The sequence below is a fragment of the Bombyx mandarina genome, chromosome 11 (genome assembly GCF_030267445.1).
Source record: "Bombyx mandarina strain Sakado chromosome 11, ASM3026744v2".
In the NCBI taxonomy this organism is placed as follows: Eukaryota; Metazoa; Arthropoda; class Insecta; order Lepidoptera; family Bombycidae; genus Bombyx; species Bombyx mandarina.
The window spans coordinates 8,717,644-8,736,603 of NC_143218.1; the positions used below are offsets into that span (position 1 = coordinate 8,717,644).

An 18,960-nucleotide genomic window follows, 5' to 3' on the forward strand; every position below is an offset into this window, starting at 1 on the left:
GTAACAAACAGTATTTAATGCGCACATTCCATTGTTGCTTGTTGGTGTGGGGTTTTAAGATTTTTTTATTTTTGTTGATGAAATTATTTTGTACTTTAATTACCAGCATTTCTGAGTAATTGTTGAAATTAAATCGATGCCTCCAATGAACACTACACTAACTAAAAAATTTGGAATTTTCGCTTTTTCACGCAAATTGATGGGGTTCGAAGCAAGAGTAAATCAGCAGTTACACAAGAAAAAACCATAAATATATCTGCAATAATAAAGATTTTATGAACTTTTTTCGTTTAAACGCTCCTCCTGTAAACCTACGAATTTGGAGTTAGTGTAGTGTTCATTGGAGGCATCGAAATGAAAGTTAACATTTTATTGGCTAATTTTGATAATTTTTTATATAAAAATTTACAAACAATACCTGCCGAGAGCCTGCAATGGTTGGTACAAAATGACTCAAGTGCTAGCAGCGATTGTGATGTACCAGGACACCATTGCAAGAGCATTGGCATTGCATTGAGACTTAATTTTTGTAACCACACCTGGTGCTGGTCAGGGGCATTGATATTGACAAATCACAAACTCAATTATGCATAATAGCATCTAATAATCAATTTTCTGAAAGCCATACTAAGTTTGATGTAGGGCATCAAGCATTCTCAGACTTTGAGATTGGTAATTACCTGCACAAATGCCAATGTAACTTAAAATATACTTATGTAATGGAAGTCAAAGAAATGAAGCTATGTGTTTAATGTGTTTAATAATTATTACACAATTCATTAAACTGTCTGCTGGTAATTAGGTAGTGATTCTCTACAATCGTTAATAAGTGCAAAAAGAGAAATAAAACTTATAAGTATGTAACAATTATTGTTATTTGAATTTCAATTTTATGAATGATGTTAATAAATTATTATTATTGCAATTCCTCTGGTTATGTTATTATTGAAAGATTTTGTTCTCAAATCGAGTTTATTTCATTTTACATTTAAACTTATTAGAATTTGTGGAACCTCCACCAACAATAATATTAATCTAAAATATAAATTTAGTTTAGAGTGGCATTGAATTACAGCATTGAATTTCACACAAATGGAATGAAAGAACTTATTTAAATAAGAAATAAGGTACAAATGAATGAATTTTAAATAATTTGCTAAAAGTGATATTGTTTAAATTAAAGGTTATAGTAGTAAAAGATTTGCAATAGAAAAGGCAATAGTAATTGAACATTTTAATACACCTCCACTTAGTACTAAATACAAAAACTATGAGCTTATTATCTATGTAGTACTTGTTCAATAGTCTTTGACAATATATTTATCTAAGTTTCAGTGAGTCCAGGCTGTCGAGTAGATTTTGTACTTCTGAGTCAACTTGTTCCCGTGTACTCACTTGCTCCAACCTCAGTCGCAAAGATTCCAGCTCACCTGCATCAGCCTTCTGCATTTTCATATATTTCAGCATCATTTCTACAACTTGGCAAATTTCACTAATCAATTGACGAGTCACTTCAAAATGCCCCACACCACTGGGACGCATTTGTATTATCTTTAATTTACTTTGTGCTAATTGTATGGGATTGCGACCATTTCTGTCATGTGAACTGACATCAGTTCCAGCATCTAATAGTTCAATGACAACCGTTATGTGATTAGTACATGCAGCCAAATGAAGAGGTGTGTTTCCAAGTGTGTCTTTATTGTTAGGGTTAGCACCGTGACGAAGAAGTATTCTCACTACATCGACATAGCCACGGCAAGCTGCTAAATGCAATGGGCTTCTTTTGTGCTCATCTGAACAATTAGGATCCGCTCCAGCTTTTAATAATCGTTCAACGAGTTCTGTGTTATTTGTTGAAGCCGCGAACCGCAACTTGTGATTCCTGGATGCGCAAACTGTTCCACCGTATCTATGCTTAAGACGGCAGTGTCTTGCTTTTGTGGAGCATTTAATTTTTCCGACATGATCATGTGGCTCATCTAAAAACTCTACTGGCATTGGCTGACCAGATTGGGTTATAGGAATTGCTGGAAGATTAAATTCCAAAACACATTTCGAATGATCAAACACAGGATTATCGCTGCTCTCATTTCCAGTGTCGACTCCAGAGTCTGTCATTATGCAGTTTCTTAATGAAATATACTAGATCATCACACTTTTACGTTATCAGGTTAATTAATGTACATTGTACTATAACCAAAATTTCATATTTTGTTTCAAAAATAGTAAATAAATATCACGACCAGCACGAATTGTTTTTGTAAAATCCCTGAAATGGATTGTATGATTTTATGAATGTCAAATTGTCAGCGTTTAGATGTCAACTGCCAATATTTACCTTTTTTTTTTTTTTCCTACCTAGCTGAGAGCCTTGAGAGGCTATTTCAGCGTACCCTAGCTTGTGTAGGTGAGCTCGCGGGGCTCAAACCGGAGAATTGCTAACACCGCCCTAGCAAGAGCAGTGCTTCGCAGAATCTACCACCGGATCGGAAACGCGACCCACTGAGAAGATCCGGCGAGAAACTCAGTGGGCTGTTTTTACCTAATAGGATAGACCTATTTAATATACTTCAGTGCCTAACAAATGTCAAAAAGTTTATGTAGACACATGAGTTACAAAACTCTGCCACTTTTCTGCAATTTTTTTTTAATACGATCGTAGAGTAATCTTACTTAATTTAATGGAAAAGAATGCCCTCTCGGAACGTTTTCTAGCAGAGTTGAAACGAGATATCAGTTATATGATCCAGAACTCTGAATTAATTTCGGCCTACTGTGGAGGAAAGTTTGCTTAAAATTTAAATCATGGGGTTAATAAGTATCTGGTCTACATTTCAATACAGTATTTGTTTCCTTTTTTTTTAAATTGTAACATTTGCAAAGTATATTATTATGTAGATATGTAGTATTTTATTGAGCGCGACTGTATCGATTGTTTTAAAAATACAAACGAAACGAAATAATTGTAATCCCTCTAGTTCGGTATAGAGAAAAACAAACTTGGGACTTTTTTTTTTTCTATTTACAACTTTGCTGAATACGACAGGTGAAAATTTGGGGTAAGGTAGCTTTAAATGAACATTTTGTAGGATTTTGTAATACTACTCGAAGCTCGTAGTCAACTAACCAGTACTAGCAAAAAAAAATTGTAGAGAAGCTTGGTCTATGTAATTTTCAGCAATTGATATTAAATTTTAACGCGGTCTAGAAGTGTATAATCTATGGTCTAGAGCTGTCACTGTCAGTTAACACTTGACAATCTTGACATGTAGTTCGGCCTCGGTTGTCGATCTGAATTTTGAACGTTTATTTTTACCAACATTACTGCGTATATTTTGATTAAAACATGCAACAGTTTACAGTATTCATGGTACGTAGTACAGGATTCTTTGAGTTAATTAAGACTTTTAAAATCTCTTATGATATTTTATAACCTAAAAAGATTTCAAATAGGATATCGAAAGCTCCCGCTCGTATATCGACGAGTTGTATTCTTCGGATGCGGTGAAGGTAATGGAAGCTTTGGTAACGCTGAAGAACTCGGTAATAGGGAGCAACAGACAGAAGAGTTCAGTGATCAGTCAAGGGGTAGTTCCAAGGCTGCTACAATTGATGTCTGAAGAATCACTGGATCCAAACATTAGACTAGAGGCAACTATTACAATAGGTAACATTTCATTCCTTCATAAACCTATTAATACATGGTAGTGATATACATTAGTGTACACAGTGATGTACAGAAATTTTTGTATGAAAGCTTCCCATACAATATTAAGTATATGAACTGTAATTTTTACATTAAAGTTGACGTTTGATAGATTATTTACTCTGTACTACACTATGTAATCTACATTATTTTATGTAAATTAACATTTTTACAATTACAATGAAAATAAAATTCGCAAATCACTTAATATAAGATGCAGCATAAGCTATTGTTTTCCTTAAACCAGCAATGCGGGATTATTTTCTAGATGATTTTGCTACCTATAAAAGCTTTCATGATAATCTTAATGTTTATAATTTCTAAATACTAAATAGACAAAAGTCATTTTTATTTTTTTAGTTCACATTCTGTTTCTTGTAAAGTCTTGGTTGTGTACATTCATATGTAAACTGAACAGAAAGTTATTCTACAGGATACTAGTTCTAATAGCTACTTTTAAATATTGATTTGACTTTAAATTATGATGTTTCAAACCACATACTTATTTTTACCAAAATCTCATAACATTGTCACTCGAGGTAAGGGAAGTAAAATAGTTTACAGAATTTATCTCATAGTTTCAGAGATTACCACAAAGTCACAAACAAATAAACAAACCTTAACACAGTATAACACAGGCTTATATTGATTGCCATTGATGAGGAAAGAACCAAAGTAAAAAATTGGCGTCGGTGACGTGTGGAGGTCCACAATAATAATTGAAATTATCTATCATTTTGAGTTTCAATTAATGTAATAATCCTTATAGATAGTACTAGCTGACCCGGCAAACTTTGTAGTGCCTTAATCGATAAATAAAAGACTAAACTTTTGTATAAAATAAACTTAAAACAAACAAAAGGAATCCGTCCGACGGAGGACACATCAAAGGGAAAACAAAATTGTTATTTGTATTTAATTACGAGCATTTTCATATTTATTTACCTTTTAAACCTTCTCTGGACTTCCACAAAAGATTCAAGACCGAAATTAGCCAAATCGTTCCAGCCGTACTCTAGTTTTAGCGAGACAAACGAACAGCAATTCATTTTTATATATATGGATTATTATTGAAACATAGGTTACTCTAAAAATTATCTTCAAAACATGTTATGTCTATTTATCTATATATATGAGAAATAATATAAATACCTAAATAAAATTAATGCGCATAAAACATTTTATGTCTTATGTTATATCATGTAACAAAGATAAAAAGTTTGGGGACCTCCAAGTTAGATGTTGCATTTTATTTTGATGTTTTTGTCATTTACTTCTTGGGTTGAGAGTTTATCAAATGTTTTGTGATAAAATTAACACTCATAGGTGTGAATGTAATGTTCAATACAGAATTTATAAAAACAAATGTCAAATCAAAGTCCATTTGATGATGTAATCAAATAAATTATTAAGCAAACAAACCATTACATTATACCATAAGCATGTATCTTTGTGATTGATTGATGGATGTGGCATACAAATAGAGGCAAATCAAAAACCTTTATATTGTTTATTAGATTAGATAATAGATGTTGAAAGTTTTCACGCATCTTATTAGGCATATTTGAAACATTTTCTGATGTTTATAAATACTCCAGTTGCTATGGTCATAGATTATCTCATAATTCATCAGCAGTTGAAAACTGAAAAAAGTTTAAACCGAGCTTGAGATTATTAAAATTTGCAATAGCTTTATAATGTATAATACACACAATATGTTAGATGTTCATATTTGAGTCGACTATTATCAAAGGCGGCAATCTGACTTTTGGACAATGATTGGTAAATCAGAAAAACGAATTATTGACTTTGTATTCCTTTGGCAGTCACAAAACTCTTCGGAACGACATCTTAGATAAATAACAGGTTAACTATTAACCTTTATTTAATGCAGGTTTTGAACCGTATTCTTTGAAGGAGACGATTATATTCAAATAAATCTGTATTGAGATATCAATAAATTTTTTTTGTCCAAATGTACAGATTGCCGCCTTTGATAATAGACGACTCATTTGTTAGTATTTTATTGTTAATTTTTTTTTTTTTTTCTTAAGTGTATCTGTTATATACTGTGTAGAATTTGTGCTTCAATATATAAATAGCCCATTTTTCAACCTACGTTTATGAATTCTTTGACTCTAGCTTAAATGCTACAAAATTCCTAAATTGCTAAAATTGATAAAAAATTCAATTGGGTATTGTAGTCAATGTCTTATGCATTCATATGCCGCCTATGTAGATAATACATGAATTGTAATAAATAAATTAACACCAGTAGTTTAACAACAACATAAACGACAAAAAACTCATATTTAATCAACACAACATGTACAAGACAAGCACGATCAAGCCAAAATCATTTGTATATTCTTATTTACACAGTGACACTGTATGTGTATGTAATATCTCTTATAAACTGATGTTACCATATACTTAGTGGACTAAAGTATAAGCTATATAAACCGTGCTGTGTACTCTTATCAAGAGATGTGACTATGTCGAAGTTTTCTCAGGAAGAATTTACTTAACATATTATTACGTATATTCAAGAACGATACTGCAATAAAGGAATAGCATAGTATAATAAAAATCTTACCATTAAAAAAATATAAATTAGTGTAGTTACTGGTGATATTTACAAGCCCAGAGCATATACCAGGGCAGATAGACCATCATGTCTATTTCTGCCGCGACACAGTCCTGTGATCTAATTTGAATGGTGGGACACCCGTTAATTCACTCAATTGAGATATTGTGGCCCAAGATTGGTCCCCGCAATCATGTGTAACGTCTAAGAGCTCTGGTAGTCATTTAATGCTAGGTAGACCGAGGTAGATGAGCTTGTTCACTAATATAAATATACATTAATTGTATATTTATTGGAATTATTATAGGAATTATTTTTGTTATTGCTTAACACAGGTTCACTTGCAAAAGGCACACCAGAAAATATAGACTCTCTAATTGAAAAAGGAACAGCTACAGCATTAGTGGAAATGCTTAAGACGGTACCACTTGGTTCAAAACTTGCGGAGGCAGCTCTGTGTGCCTTAAGGAGTATATTCTCGCATAAACCTGCACCAGTTGATGCCTTACCGGCTGACATGAGGTTGCTCACAAGATTAACACGTAAGTAAAACAATCACTATTGTTTTTCATACTTCAAAAAATATTAGAGATGTAGTTAATACTTTTATCTTTTACATGAAAAATGCTTTTAATAGCCTGCCTATAAAATACAATCATTAGAGTAAAACCGGTTTTGTGTTATTTTTTTAACTTAAATAAATGGGATGCAGAGATTGCGCGGGAGGACTCTCAGGAAGCGCGTACTAGTGTGATACGTGTGCTGGCTGTATGGTGCAGCGGCACTGTAGAACAAGAAGCCTTGACGTGTGCGGGAGCGTGCTCGGCCGCCGCCGCGATGCTCGTGGTGCCGCCCCGCTCGGTGCCTTCGCCCTCGCGACTGGTGCCAGCCCTGGAATTACTAGCCGCCATGTGCTTTAAGAATCCCAATGTTGCACAGGTCGCTTTGAATACAAGGTAACGTGTTTAATTTTATTTTAAATTAAAGTAAAATTAAACACCAAAGGATTTTATGCTTTGTCAAAATGACTATGTTAACTGGTCTTCAATCAATTTTTACATTACCAACCTACTGGTCCATTTCATGCTAAAATTTTACTGTTACCTATAGAAACCGTAATGTGTACACCGTAAAGTCTAAACTTCCGTGCTAAACACTAGTATTTACGATGATTGATGGAGAAGTGGTATAGGACGTGGTTGTCAATAGTTAAATTGACAAGTACAGAAAGCATCTTCAAAAAAAGCAACCTTTCTACTGTTATTTCCTTTTTTGAGCAATGTTTTTGGCACAGTAAAATAATATGTCAATTTATTCATCGTAGTAGTTTATCTGAACACTACATGCTACATATATATCTTGTGATTAATAGTTGAACAGACTTATCACGTTAGATCCTTTGGTTTAAATTATTTATCTAACCTAAACACATAAAGGTTGACCTAAACAATGATTCAGTCAATTATGTATTATAATTGACATTTTATTAAGTTATGAGCTTTGCATATCCAATTATTAAATTTTCATTATAATCAAATAAAAATATTGTGTGTCCTATACCTGGCGCATCCCATACATCCCATGTAGTGTGATCACTTTATTTATAGTAGTACTCCGAGCCTGCATGGGCAAGTACCACTATCCTGCCACTAAGCGCCCGTGCTTTCTGGTTCGACAATGTAGAAAAGTCATATAGTACAATTATTGAGATTTTTATTTTTAAACCTTCGATGGGTGTATGAGCTCACGGTCCATCTGGTATTAAGTGGTCACCGGAGCCGATAGATTAATAACGTAAATGCCGCCACCCACCTTGAGACATGAGTTCTAATAAGGTTTTAAGGGCTATTAAGGTTTATAGTACAAAGGGGGCACCGAAACGCATGCAAGCAATTTTCGACTACATGCCAAAGCGGTATTTACGCTGTGATCTATATAAATAGATTCCGATGAGCAAACAGGTTGTACCATACGGGTGGGAAGATCGTCTGCGCTTAAACGGTATGGCTTAGTGCGAGTTTTTTAACGTTCTCGATAGCGTAAAAGTTAAACTCATAGTTGTATGGAGTTGGTACGTTTAGTTACGTTTGCCGCTAGGGGCGCTGTTCCAACTGCATACAAAGTTGAGTTAACTTTTACGCTATCGAGAAAGTTAAAAACTCACAAAGCACACGGCACACTATATAAACTCCTTCGCATCGAAATACAAAATACTACTACTTCATTATAAATTAATCAGATTTTTCTACTAGAAATGTTACTTATGTTTGATAATATCTTCGTCAGGCACGGTGATAAATCAATACCGGAGTTACTAATGTGCCTGGTGTCTCGCGACAAGCCTCTCGTAGTGGCGTTGAAAGCTGCCAAATGTCTCACTTTCTTACAGAGGGCCGGCGCTCTGCCAGCCGACGACAGCAGGTTAGTTCAAAATGTATTCATAATTATATCATTAACTTATCCGAAAAAGAAAAAAAAATCAATAATAAATACGAAACTTAACTAAGCGAGTTACGAATAGAGTTAGTTGAAACTAATTACGTATGTATATTTGTATTTATTTGTATGTATATTTGTATTTACTTATATTTGTTTTCACATTTATATTACTATGGTATTGTATTGAATAGCATATTTAGTGTACTATGTCTCTTGTACATATCGATATTTTTTATTATGGATATTGTCAGTCTCTAATAGCAAACAGTTCTGGGTCGAGCGACTCTTCTTGTTTTTTTTGTTTAAAGAAATAAATGGCCGGTCACCGTAGGCTAAATGAGACCACAAGTCGTTTAAAACCGTATTATGATTGTGTTTAGGATCGTTTTCGGAGCTCTTCCGTGTCTGGCGCGTTTGTGTACCAAAGAGAACACGGAAGACATCCGAGCGTCCGCCGCCGAGGTGCTCGCCTATTTGACCGAGGTACGCGCCCGGCGGGGCTAGTGACGCGCAGTCGTGCGGGGGCAAGTTCTTAGGACTCCTCATAATACTGGGTGTTAGGAGACCGCTTCCGAAAACAAAAATTTTACAGCGCGGTATCAGCGCTGCGCTGGTGTGCGTGTGTAAAAAAACGCCGCGCCTGGGCGTTCATTGATCCGAACATCAGCTGTTTTTGATTTTGTGTTTCATTGCTGGTTTTTTTTTAGTAAAGTAATGTATTTTTTATGAAACTATTGTTTTCTTTAGCTGTACTAACGTGATGGAGCGTAAATAATGTTAATAAAACGTTTTAAAAATATGATATTTAAAAATCAGAATCGATTTTATTCCGTCACATCATCAAAGGTTAGTGTTAGGTATCGTCTGTCTTCGTTTTCGGAAGCGGTCTCCTAGCACCCTGTGTATTATAATATTTTTTTCTTTTTTTCCTTTAACTATTCGCTGGTAGCCTAAGGGGCTATTCCAGCTACGCCCGGACGAATTCATAATCATAATATCCAATTACGAGCCGTAATTCACCGTCGCCGTCACAGATAAACTACCTACGTTATTTTGAATTGAATTGGCATCTGCGACAAAAAATATTAAACATATATTTAAATCTATATTTTTTTTTACATTCAAGTAATAACCAATGTAAGACAACACTTATGATCTATTTAGTATATTAGTTGACATGTTTTGGTAGTATCTGCGGCCCGGCTAGCTCCATGATAGATAACGTTACGTGCAGTATACAAATAGTAATATGTAATGTACCTTGTCGAACTTATGCGGTGATGTATAATATTGTCGGTGGCGGCGGCTGTTGTCAAATGTTTTCAAGCAAATGCCGCATGCCTAGAGTAGTATAAAAAATAATTAAACAAAAACCTAAAAACAATACTAAAATTCATTGGGGTACTTGGGCTATTGTCCATATTAAATACGTTGCTAAAAGTTATTATCATTAGCTAATAGTTATTATTATTATACTCACTGAATTGACTTTTTAAATTTTTTTATTGTTTAGATGGGTGGAAGAGCTTACGGCCCACCTAATGTTAAGTGGATACTGGAGCCCATAGACATCTATAACGTAAATGACACCCATCTTGAGATATAAGTTCTAAGGTCTGAGTATAGTTACAACGGCTGCCACACCCTTCAAACCGAAACGCTATACTGCTTCATGGCCGCTGACTACATTTTTACTCTTAAATAATAATGCATTTTTTTATTGCCCTTGTAGGCAGACGAGCACACGTCCCACCTGATGGTGAGTGGTTACCGTCGCCCATGGACTTCAGTAATGCCAGGGGCAGAGCCAAGCCGCTGCCTACCAATTTAATTGAATACTCAGAAATGAATCGTTCTGGTATCCCGGAATAGGTCGACACGTCCCTCCAGCGTTTAGCGGCGATATCGAATCACTTGATGAGTTCCCTGGCGGACATCGTGAACTGTCAGTCCGCGGCCGCCAAACAAGGCGCGTTCAAATGTTTCGCTTCGCTCGGAGCGAACGACGAGGACATCAGGAAAATGATCATCGAAACCCACGGCCTGATGGTGCACGTCGTTAACGGACTGAACAATCCGGATCCTTGTGTAAGTTACACACAAACACACACACACATAGCTATGGAATTATTAACAACTAGCTGTAACCGTCCGCTTCGCTGGGCATTTAAAATTAACATTATTATTTCTCACCCCCACAAAGATTCTCATCAATAATGCCCCCGCAACTTGTGTAGGGAGTTCAACACTCATATAAATATTAGCCTATCCATTAAGTACATGTATTTTCTACACGGATACCAAGTTTCAAGTCAATCGTATGCATGGTTTAGTAGTTATAACGGAACATCCGTAAAAGCCACTGTAGATTGATATATTAGTATAGATCAAATTTCCTTTGAAAACGAATTAATATTTTTCAATGAGTAATTAAATGAGGTCCTAGTAAAACTTATATATGTCGGAGACGGTCATTAGTTAGGTAGATAAACGAATGGCAGCACGATTCCCGAGAGATGGCATCACGATCGCGCTATCGTCGGAACTCTGCTAAATTCGTGCTACGACAGAACCTAGCCGACGGAGGCGCATAGACGCCATCGCACTTACCAACCAGCCTTCTTAAAGAGCGGTGCCTCCGTCCTAAGAACTGTCATTCGTTTTCGTTAGCTAAAGTCAAGAGAAGATTTCTAAATTGTTCTAAGACAACAAACGTGATTGGTGTACTCAATATTTCTCTTAGCTCGATCAGCCTATTCGCCCCTATGATGTCTGACGATGATGTCTGACGATGATGTCTGACGATGGTGTTAATAATTGTGGCTTCTCCGGCATATACAATTTATGTTCATATTTATAAGTATACTAGCGGACCCGACAGACGTTGTCCTGTGAATGCACACACAAAAATTCATTCAAATCGGTCCAGCTGTTTAGGAAGAGTTCAGTGAACATACCCACGTACAGTAGAATTATATATTATTATATAAAGACGTATATAGGTTATTTAAAATATTGTTTACGTCCATCCGTACGTGTACTATCGCCACTTCGATAAGCAGCCGTGGCACATTTTCGTATTGATAACTCGAAGGAGGAATTTTAAAAGCTTGAAATTACGATTAATATTGGCATTGGCAAGTGAACATAAATTCTGATTGTGATTATTCGAATTCCATTGCCTCCATATCTATTAATTATGCCATATCTTAATTTTTAAATGGAACGTTAACATTGAATATTGTGTTCAGTACCTAGTAAGGGAATTCTCCAAAATATAGACTGAAGATAATACAGGTGCAGGCTTAACCCACTGTATTTTTCGTTATAACTTCGCAGATGGTTCGATTCCGATCCATTGGTAGTTCAGCAAAGCACTGCTTTTGCATTTGCTAGATTCAGCATAGCACTGCTCTTGCTAGGGCTAGTGTTACCAAGTGACCTCACTAGACTATCAGCTATTAAGTAAGGAAAGAAATAAAGATGCAGGCACTAGTCGACAGTAATTCACACGCTAACACATACTAGTCATACTCATACATTCGCATGTAACTTAATTATTAATGCCGATATTAAAATTCCGTGTGCGGCCAATGAGCAAATTGAATTTACAACAAAAATTCCAATGCATTTTTGAAATTGAAACTTTTGAAGTACATTAAAGATTTGAAATTTGATGAAACGAAAAATCGACATTAAAAAGAGACAAACATATACATCTGTCTGAGAGAGAACGAGATCTGTTACCGAAGGTTCCACTTTTGATCCATGCGAATTGTAATGATTGTGTTGTTTTCTGTCTTCGTTAAGATTATTGTTTCTTTTCGGCTTTGAAACCGGCTACTTCACACCCTGATATAAGTATGAATGTGTTTCAGGTGAGTCTAGCGGCCGTGCGGTGTTTGCATTCGTTGTCAAGATCGGTCCAACAGCTGCGAACGACTTTTCAGGTTTAATAATTTTAATTCCAGTTCTTCATTCCCATTCCATCTAGTGTGGAAATGTAGCATTTAGTATTCTCGAATCATCTATTATAAATAAATTAATTTGTCAAATCGATTTGCGCGCCACCTACTGTACATTGTTGGTACTATCAGCAAATTTTGGTACCAGTGCCAACGTGTGCTTTTTGAAGACTAGACTAGAATAATAATTAATAATAAATAAATATTTACTAACAATCACACCACGTTAACTGGTCCCGTGATAAGTTCGTAAAGAACTTGTGTTACAGGTACCAGATAACGGAAATAAATGTAAGATTTTTATTATACATATATTTCATATACATCCATAACCCTGGAAAAGACATTTATATTTACCATACAAATATCTTCCCTTGGCGGGATTCTAACCCGGGACCCCCTACTGCATGACCACGCGAGGGGGCGGGATGACGTCAGCAAAAGCCCTTATTATTCCGGTGTCGTCTCCAGGACCACGCGGTGTGGAAGCCTCTCATGCAGCTGCTGAACGATTCTCCGGGCCCTGAACTATTGAACGTCGGTTCGTCGACCTTGTGCAATCTGTTGCTCGAATTCTCACCGGCCAAAGAACCGATGCTCGATCAAGGTACTTCAGTTTTATTTACGTTATTGTATTACCGGACAAAAGTAAAATGGCGTCTCGTCTAGAAGTATCCATGTTATATTGTTTCAGGTGCAGTTGAGATGCTGTGTAATTTGACAAAAATGTCGGATCCCGCGTTGAGATTGAACGGGATTTGGGCGTTAATGAACATGGCTTTTCAGGTAAAACGATTATTGTATTTGCAGTACTTTTATATGCGCCTAATGAAAGGAATAAGAAATTCCGTTGAAAGGATTTCAAGTTGTAAGCAGGCCTGTTTGTTGATAGCAGGTATTCATGTTCTGATAATTAGGAAGAGAATAAAGGCAAACGAGAATTTAGCAATTAAAAAATTGAAGACAATATTTTGTGAAAGCTCAGATATATGTCTTTATATTATTTATATACAGTAGACTGACATTGCGTTGAACATAAAACTCAGCTGAAAATATACTATAATCAATTAAAATGTTCACCTCATGTCTTTAGATGGTTGGCCACAAAAATATACGAGACGCAAAATCTGATGTCAGTAATTGTACATAATTCGAACATTGATATTTTATTAACAATATATAATAACGGAGGTAGAGAAATTTGTGTGCAATGGTCACTGACCCCTCCCAACCCCCCTCCGCACAGCGCGCTGTAACTGTAATTGATGAATCGTACAGGCGGAACAGAAGGTGAAGCAGCGCATCCTGTGCTGCCTGGGCACGGAGCAGATGTTCCGTCTGCTGGGCGACAGCGACACGCGCGTCATCATGAAGATGCTGGGCCTGCTGCGCAACCTGCTCTCCACCAGGCAGCACATCGACGCCATCATGAGCGAGTACTCGTCGCAGGTTATGCAGGTTGGTTCTACACATACATACCACATTGGTACTGTTGAGTCTCTATATCGGGCAAGGATTAATAAGACTAATAATTTACTGGTGGTAGGACCTCTTGTGAGTCCGTACGGGTAGATAACACCACCACCCCGCCTATTTCTGCCGTGAAGCAGTAATGCGTTTCGGTTTGAAGGGTGGGGCAGCCGTTGTAACTATACTTGAGATCTTAGAACTTATATCTCAAGGTGGGTGGCACATTTACGTTGTAGATGTCTATGGGCTCCAGTAACCACTTAACACCAGGTGGGCTGTGAGCTCGTCCACCCATCTAAGCAATAAAAAAACAAAAAAAATTATCCTAATTCAATTAAAATCGTATAGCGCCGCCTTTATACAAGTTAAACTCTCATGAACGTCCGTATCATTGCTTGAAGCTATCTCATTTGAAAGATCTAAAATTCTCATCTTGCGCCGTCTCATCTCCGTAAAATATAATAAAGAAAAACTGAAGCTTGTTCGGCAGGCAGTAATAGTGGTGCTGGAGGGGTCGTATCCCGCGGAGGTGAAGGAGCAAGCCTTGTGTATACTGGGGAATATCGGCGACGGTGAAAAATCGAAAGATCTGATCATGGCCAACGAGGACGTGCTCCGGAAACTTGTTGATTATTTGGTGAGTGGGTCATTGTGTCCTCGGTGTCATTGCCATAGCGGCCTTAAAGAATACGAGGCCTTTGTCACATTACATCAGCGGTCGGGGAACCGGGATAAATTACCCCAAATGGGGTAAAATGAAATTTTGGGGGGGTAAAAATGAAACTTTTGTGAGTAAAAAGTATATATTGAAGTGAAACTTCTTTAGAATCGTTAAATTTTTAGTTATTGTTTTCTTTTCAAAATTATCATGGGGGCTATAATATGAAAGATGCTAAAAAGAAGCGATTTCGTTTTTTTTTGTTCATCGCCATGGGGTAATATCAACTTACACAAAAACATTTTGGGGTAATAATTAAAAAAGTTTCCCGACCACTGCATTACATCATTTCAAATTCTTAGAAGCTCCCTTTTGATCTGTTTTATATTCTCTTGTCTATACATAACGTTAAAATATTTGTGGTGGATATTTTAGTTGTCTCATTTTAAAGATTTCGACACTGCTGGAGTGCCCTAGTCGCAAAGTTAATTTGTGTGCCACATTCAATTTTAAATTTGAAACGATGCTTGATTGATGGCTACTTGTACCAGATACAAAGCTCGCACGTTCATAGTATTTCTGCCGTTGGCTCACCATGGTTGTAATATTAGTTTCGTGGTTATTGGGGATTTAAATCTGACGGCGTTTCGTCACAGATGTGTCAAAATAATTTTTCTGGTGGTAGGATGTATTGTAAGCTTACATTGATGGGTTTTATTAAGATATTTATTTCTCACCATGACTCTATCGAGGGGTGCAAGGCTTATTTGATTTAAACAATATGTCGCTTAACACGCGACCTTTATCTTTGTAATTAAAGGTTCGTTTTATTTGATATTAATAGCAATAATCCGATGTTTTTAATTAAACTTGAATTATGTTTACTTATATTTTTTCCAAATTTTAAACTTTAACAGTTTACTTCAAATTACAGTTACAATGAAAGAATAACATCGTGTAATTGTAATTTGCATAATTACTGGTGCCAGGGCGTCGTGTGCGTCCGCACGGGTAGGTACCCCACAACTCCGCTCATTTCTACAGCGAAACAGTAATGCATTTCTGTTTGAGGTGTGGGTGAGACGTGATTTATACTCAGAACTTATGTTTCACGTTGTTGATGTCTATGGTCATCAAAATCATTTAACAGCTAGTGGTCTGAGGGCTCGCCTGTGTTTTAATGTAGCAATAAGAGATATAAAAAAGATGTGTAGTGTCGTGGGACAACGGATAGGAATGAAGTCCCTTATTATAAAAATATTAATTTTAAGTTCTATTCGAGGTACAAAGAAAATAAAACTGTAGGTTTCGCAACAACCCACGGTCATTCGGTAACGTGCGAACTTATTGTGGTACACTTCATTCCCGGTTGTTTGCATAAGAGTTTGTGTATTGCGCAAACGAACGCTCCGAGATCGTGGTCATTGAACGATAAAAAATGATAGTTTTTGTATGTTATTACAAAGTTAAGTCGTACACTGTGTGCACTACTAATAAAAATCTTACGTTACGGACGTTTTTTTCCCGGTTAGGGTACCCCTCCGCATCGTCCCGTAAGGAACTTATGTTCCAATAAATATAATAATAATAGTAAAATGAGATCAATACATTTAGATAAATATAAGAAAAGAAAAATAAAATGCTCAGATAGTATGGTAATGAATGTGTGATTGCAGGCGCACCCGGAGAGCAAGCTGCAGGAGGCGGCGCTGTTCGTGGCTGGAAACCTGGTGTGGCGCGGGGAGGCGGGCGCCGCCGCGCGACAGCAGCGCCTCGCCGAGCTGGGCGTGCTGCGCGCGCTCAAGCTGCTGCGCGCCTCGCACCACGCCGCGCACCTGCACGACAAGTACGTGCGCTACTCGCATATTGATCTACCTTCTAAACCTTCTCTGGACTTCCACAAATAATTCAAGACGAAAATTAGCCAAATCGGTCCAGCCGTTCTCGAGTTTTAGCGAGACTAACGAACAGCAATTCATTTTTATATATAATGGATATTCGTTTGTTTCAGGGTGAAGACCGCTCTGGCGCAATTCAATGAGTTCACATAATATCACAAGAGTCGCAAACGTAAACGCATGCGACGCCACTGAGCTCGTCCGGCGCTAACGTTCTGCACAACGGTCACCGTCGGACGGTACGCACCGTAATAGTAGTGACCGAGAGAACTGTCTGACTTCAGTGTTATAGCTTATTAAATACAGGGTGTGTTGTTAACGATTCCGAAAAGGCGGCAACAGAAAAAAAAAAATCGAGGAGTGATAGACTATTTGGCTTAAGCGAGATTTTTGCAATATTACAGGTGGGTAATTTTAAAATTTGGAATATCATAACCAAAAAAAAATTTCTTCATCTGATACTAATACTAAATAAAACGGACATCTAATTACAAGGATAAATGTCGCGTATTAAGCGAAATTTCGCTTAAACCAAATAGCCCTTCGGTTTTTTTTCTTTACACGCAATGTATGTTAAAAGAACAGCGGACGCACGGAATTATATGAATATATTTGGATTTTAAGGATCGGTTAACCAATAGCCTAACAGTTCTTGCTATCGCATCTTGTAATCTTTTGTGTCACAAAAAAGATACCAAGCATGTATCGTGAATGAATGAGAGTCTGTCTTTACATTACATTGCTGGTTCGTGAAATTTTAAATTATCAAAACGATAACTATCGATACTTTGATAGCTTTTTATTTGCTTTTGTTATGATAATTTACTAAGAGAACATTATTAAGTCTAGGATTCGGGAAAGTTTCTATACACCCTATACGCATAGGTATATTACGTGTTGGCCTGAGTTTACTGCGACGCTTATCGAGGCACTGCGGGAGGGGCGATGCTTAATGCGAATGCTCTGTAATTAAACTTGAAATATTTAATCGATTTTTTATCGATTATAATATGTTAGAAATATTTGACCAATTCGAATCATAGATTATCTTTAATCGACGATTAGTAATCAAATTGATAGATCATCTCTATCCGACGATTAATAATGAAATGAAAGTGATAATGAATTAATTAACTAAATGAAATGATAACTTTTGATAAATTTAGGGAGAGAGAGATAAAGAGAGAATATACCATAGCGCACATCAAAACATAACATTAAAAAAAAATTAACAAGCAGATACATTTGTAAATAGATACTGATATAAATATTGAAAACCGTTTAATATAGAGAAATTCTGGAAAAGATAAACAGGGTAACAGGTATATTTGCGGTGTACTATAAATAATGCATTATTAAAGAAAGTACATAAATACAAATAAATAGATATATACCGTTAAATATATAAAAATGTGAGCCGTCACGGGACGCCTGGCAGATGTGAAACAACGACATTATTTTGTAAAAGTAATATGCAGAAAAGAACAGATTGTGATAGGAACTAAATATGTCATAATGATAAAATAAAATATTATGAAAAAATAATTTGTTTTCAAGTAAAACACAGGTTATGTGTACTGTAGTAAACAACACTGTATACACTACGGAGTATACACTATAGGTATTCGAGCTCAGTGTAGCGAGAGAGATGGCTTAACGCCGGATCGAGTGGGAGAGAATCGCACAGTCGATTGCGCATGGCGACGCGTCGCCACGGCATGCGTCGCCACGCCAGGTTTTATATGCGGCTATAGATGTTTCACATCAAAATATGAAATCACCGCTGAAATTTAATTAAAATACAATTGCTATTTTTGTTTGGTACGGGTGTTATAATCGTTGGACTCATAAGTGAAACTAGCTTTTCCCGCAACGCAACTTTTTATCGTCGCAGTGAATTAGAACCAGCCCAATGTAAATGTTTAGTAGATGTAACGTAACTACACACGTTAGTTGGATTCGAAATCATTGTTGAACTTGTAAAGGATATATAAATAAATACGCTTGTGTAATAATGCTTCGTTTAAGACGTTCGGAAACTTCCATTGTGCGACGGTGGTGCACTCTAGTCGAGTTTTTGAAGACGATGAAAGCATTTTTTTTTTTTTTATAATAAACAAAAGTGGTTTTGTAAATTATTCGAATATAAGTCGATGTGATAATATAGTTATTGTTATTTCATTGATGTTTCATGTCACATTAAATGTTTTTTTTTCTTTTCGATAGTTGTACAT

General features: G+C 36.3%; 2 protein-coding genes across 3 annotated transcripts; one reads left to right on the top strand and one right to left on the bottom strand.

The window, feature by feature from the left end:
* Nucleotides 1-743: 743 nt before the first annotated feature.
* On the bottom strand, nt 744-2,335 carry LOC114242195 (ankyrin repeat domain-containing protein 54). The gene has a single exon (XM_089730867.1). It carries the CDS (start codon nt 2,119-2,121, stop codon nt 1,321-1,323), a length of 801 nt encoding a protein of 266 aa, XP_089586993.1. The 5' UTR covers nt 2,122-2,335; the 3' UTR covers nt 744-1,320.
* A 905-nt stretch (nt 2,336-3,240) lies between these two features.
* LOC114242217 (armadillo repeat-containing protein 8) lies at nt 3,241-17,330 on the top strand. Of its 2 annotated transcripts, none has more exons than XM_028173294.2 (14): nt 3,241-3,373; nt 3,457-3,670; nt 6,632-6,838; nt 7,009-7,252; nt 8,583-8,717; nt 9,116-9,218; nt 10,608-10,823; nt 12,614-12,685; nt 13,172-13,307; nt 13,395-13,486; nt 13,979-14,158; nt 14,649-14,807; nt 16,505-16,674; nt 16,840-17,330. In XM_028173294.2, the coding sequence occupies exons 1-14, from the start codon at nt 3,350-3,352 to the stop codon at nt 16,877-16,879; spliced, it is 1,992 nt and encodes a 663-aa protein (XP_028029095.2). In that variant the 5' UTR covers nt 3,241-3,349; the 3' UTR covers nt 16,880-17,330. The 2 variants fall into 2 exon arrangements, with proteins under 2 accessions (XP_028029095.2, XP_028029096.2); XM_028173295.2 differs by having other exon boundaries at nt 14,661-14,807.
* The last annotated feature ends 1,630 nt before the right edge of the window (nt 17,331-18,960 follow it).

Bases quoted from the DNA above. Each gene is read 5' to 3' on its own strand.
- LOC114242195 (XM_089730867.1), bottom strand. From the start codon at position 2,121: ATGACAGACTCTGGAGTCGACACTGGAAATGAGAGCAGCGATAATCCT.
- LOC114242217 (XM_028173294.2), top strand. From the start codon at position 3,350: ATGCAACAGTTTACAGTATTCATG. The intron at 3,374-3,456 runs GTACGTAGTACA...GATTTCAAATAG, and splicing joins AACAGTTTACAGTATTCATG to GATATCGAAAGCTCCCGCTC. The intron at 13,308-13,394 runs GTACTTCAGTTT...ATATTGTTTCAG, and splicing joins AGAACCGATGCTCGATCAAG to GTGCAGTTGAGATGCTGTGT.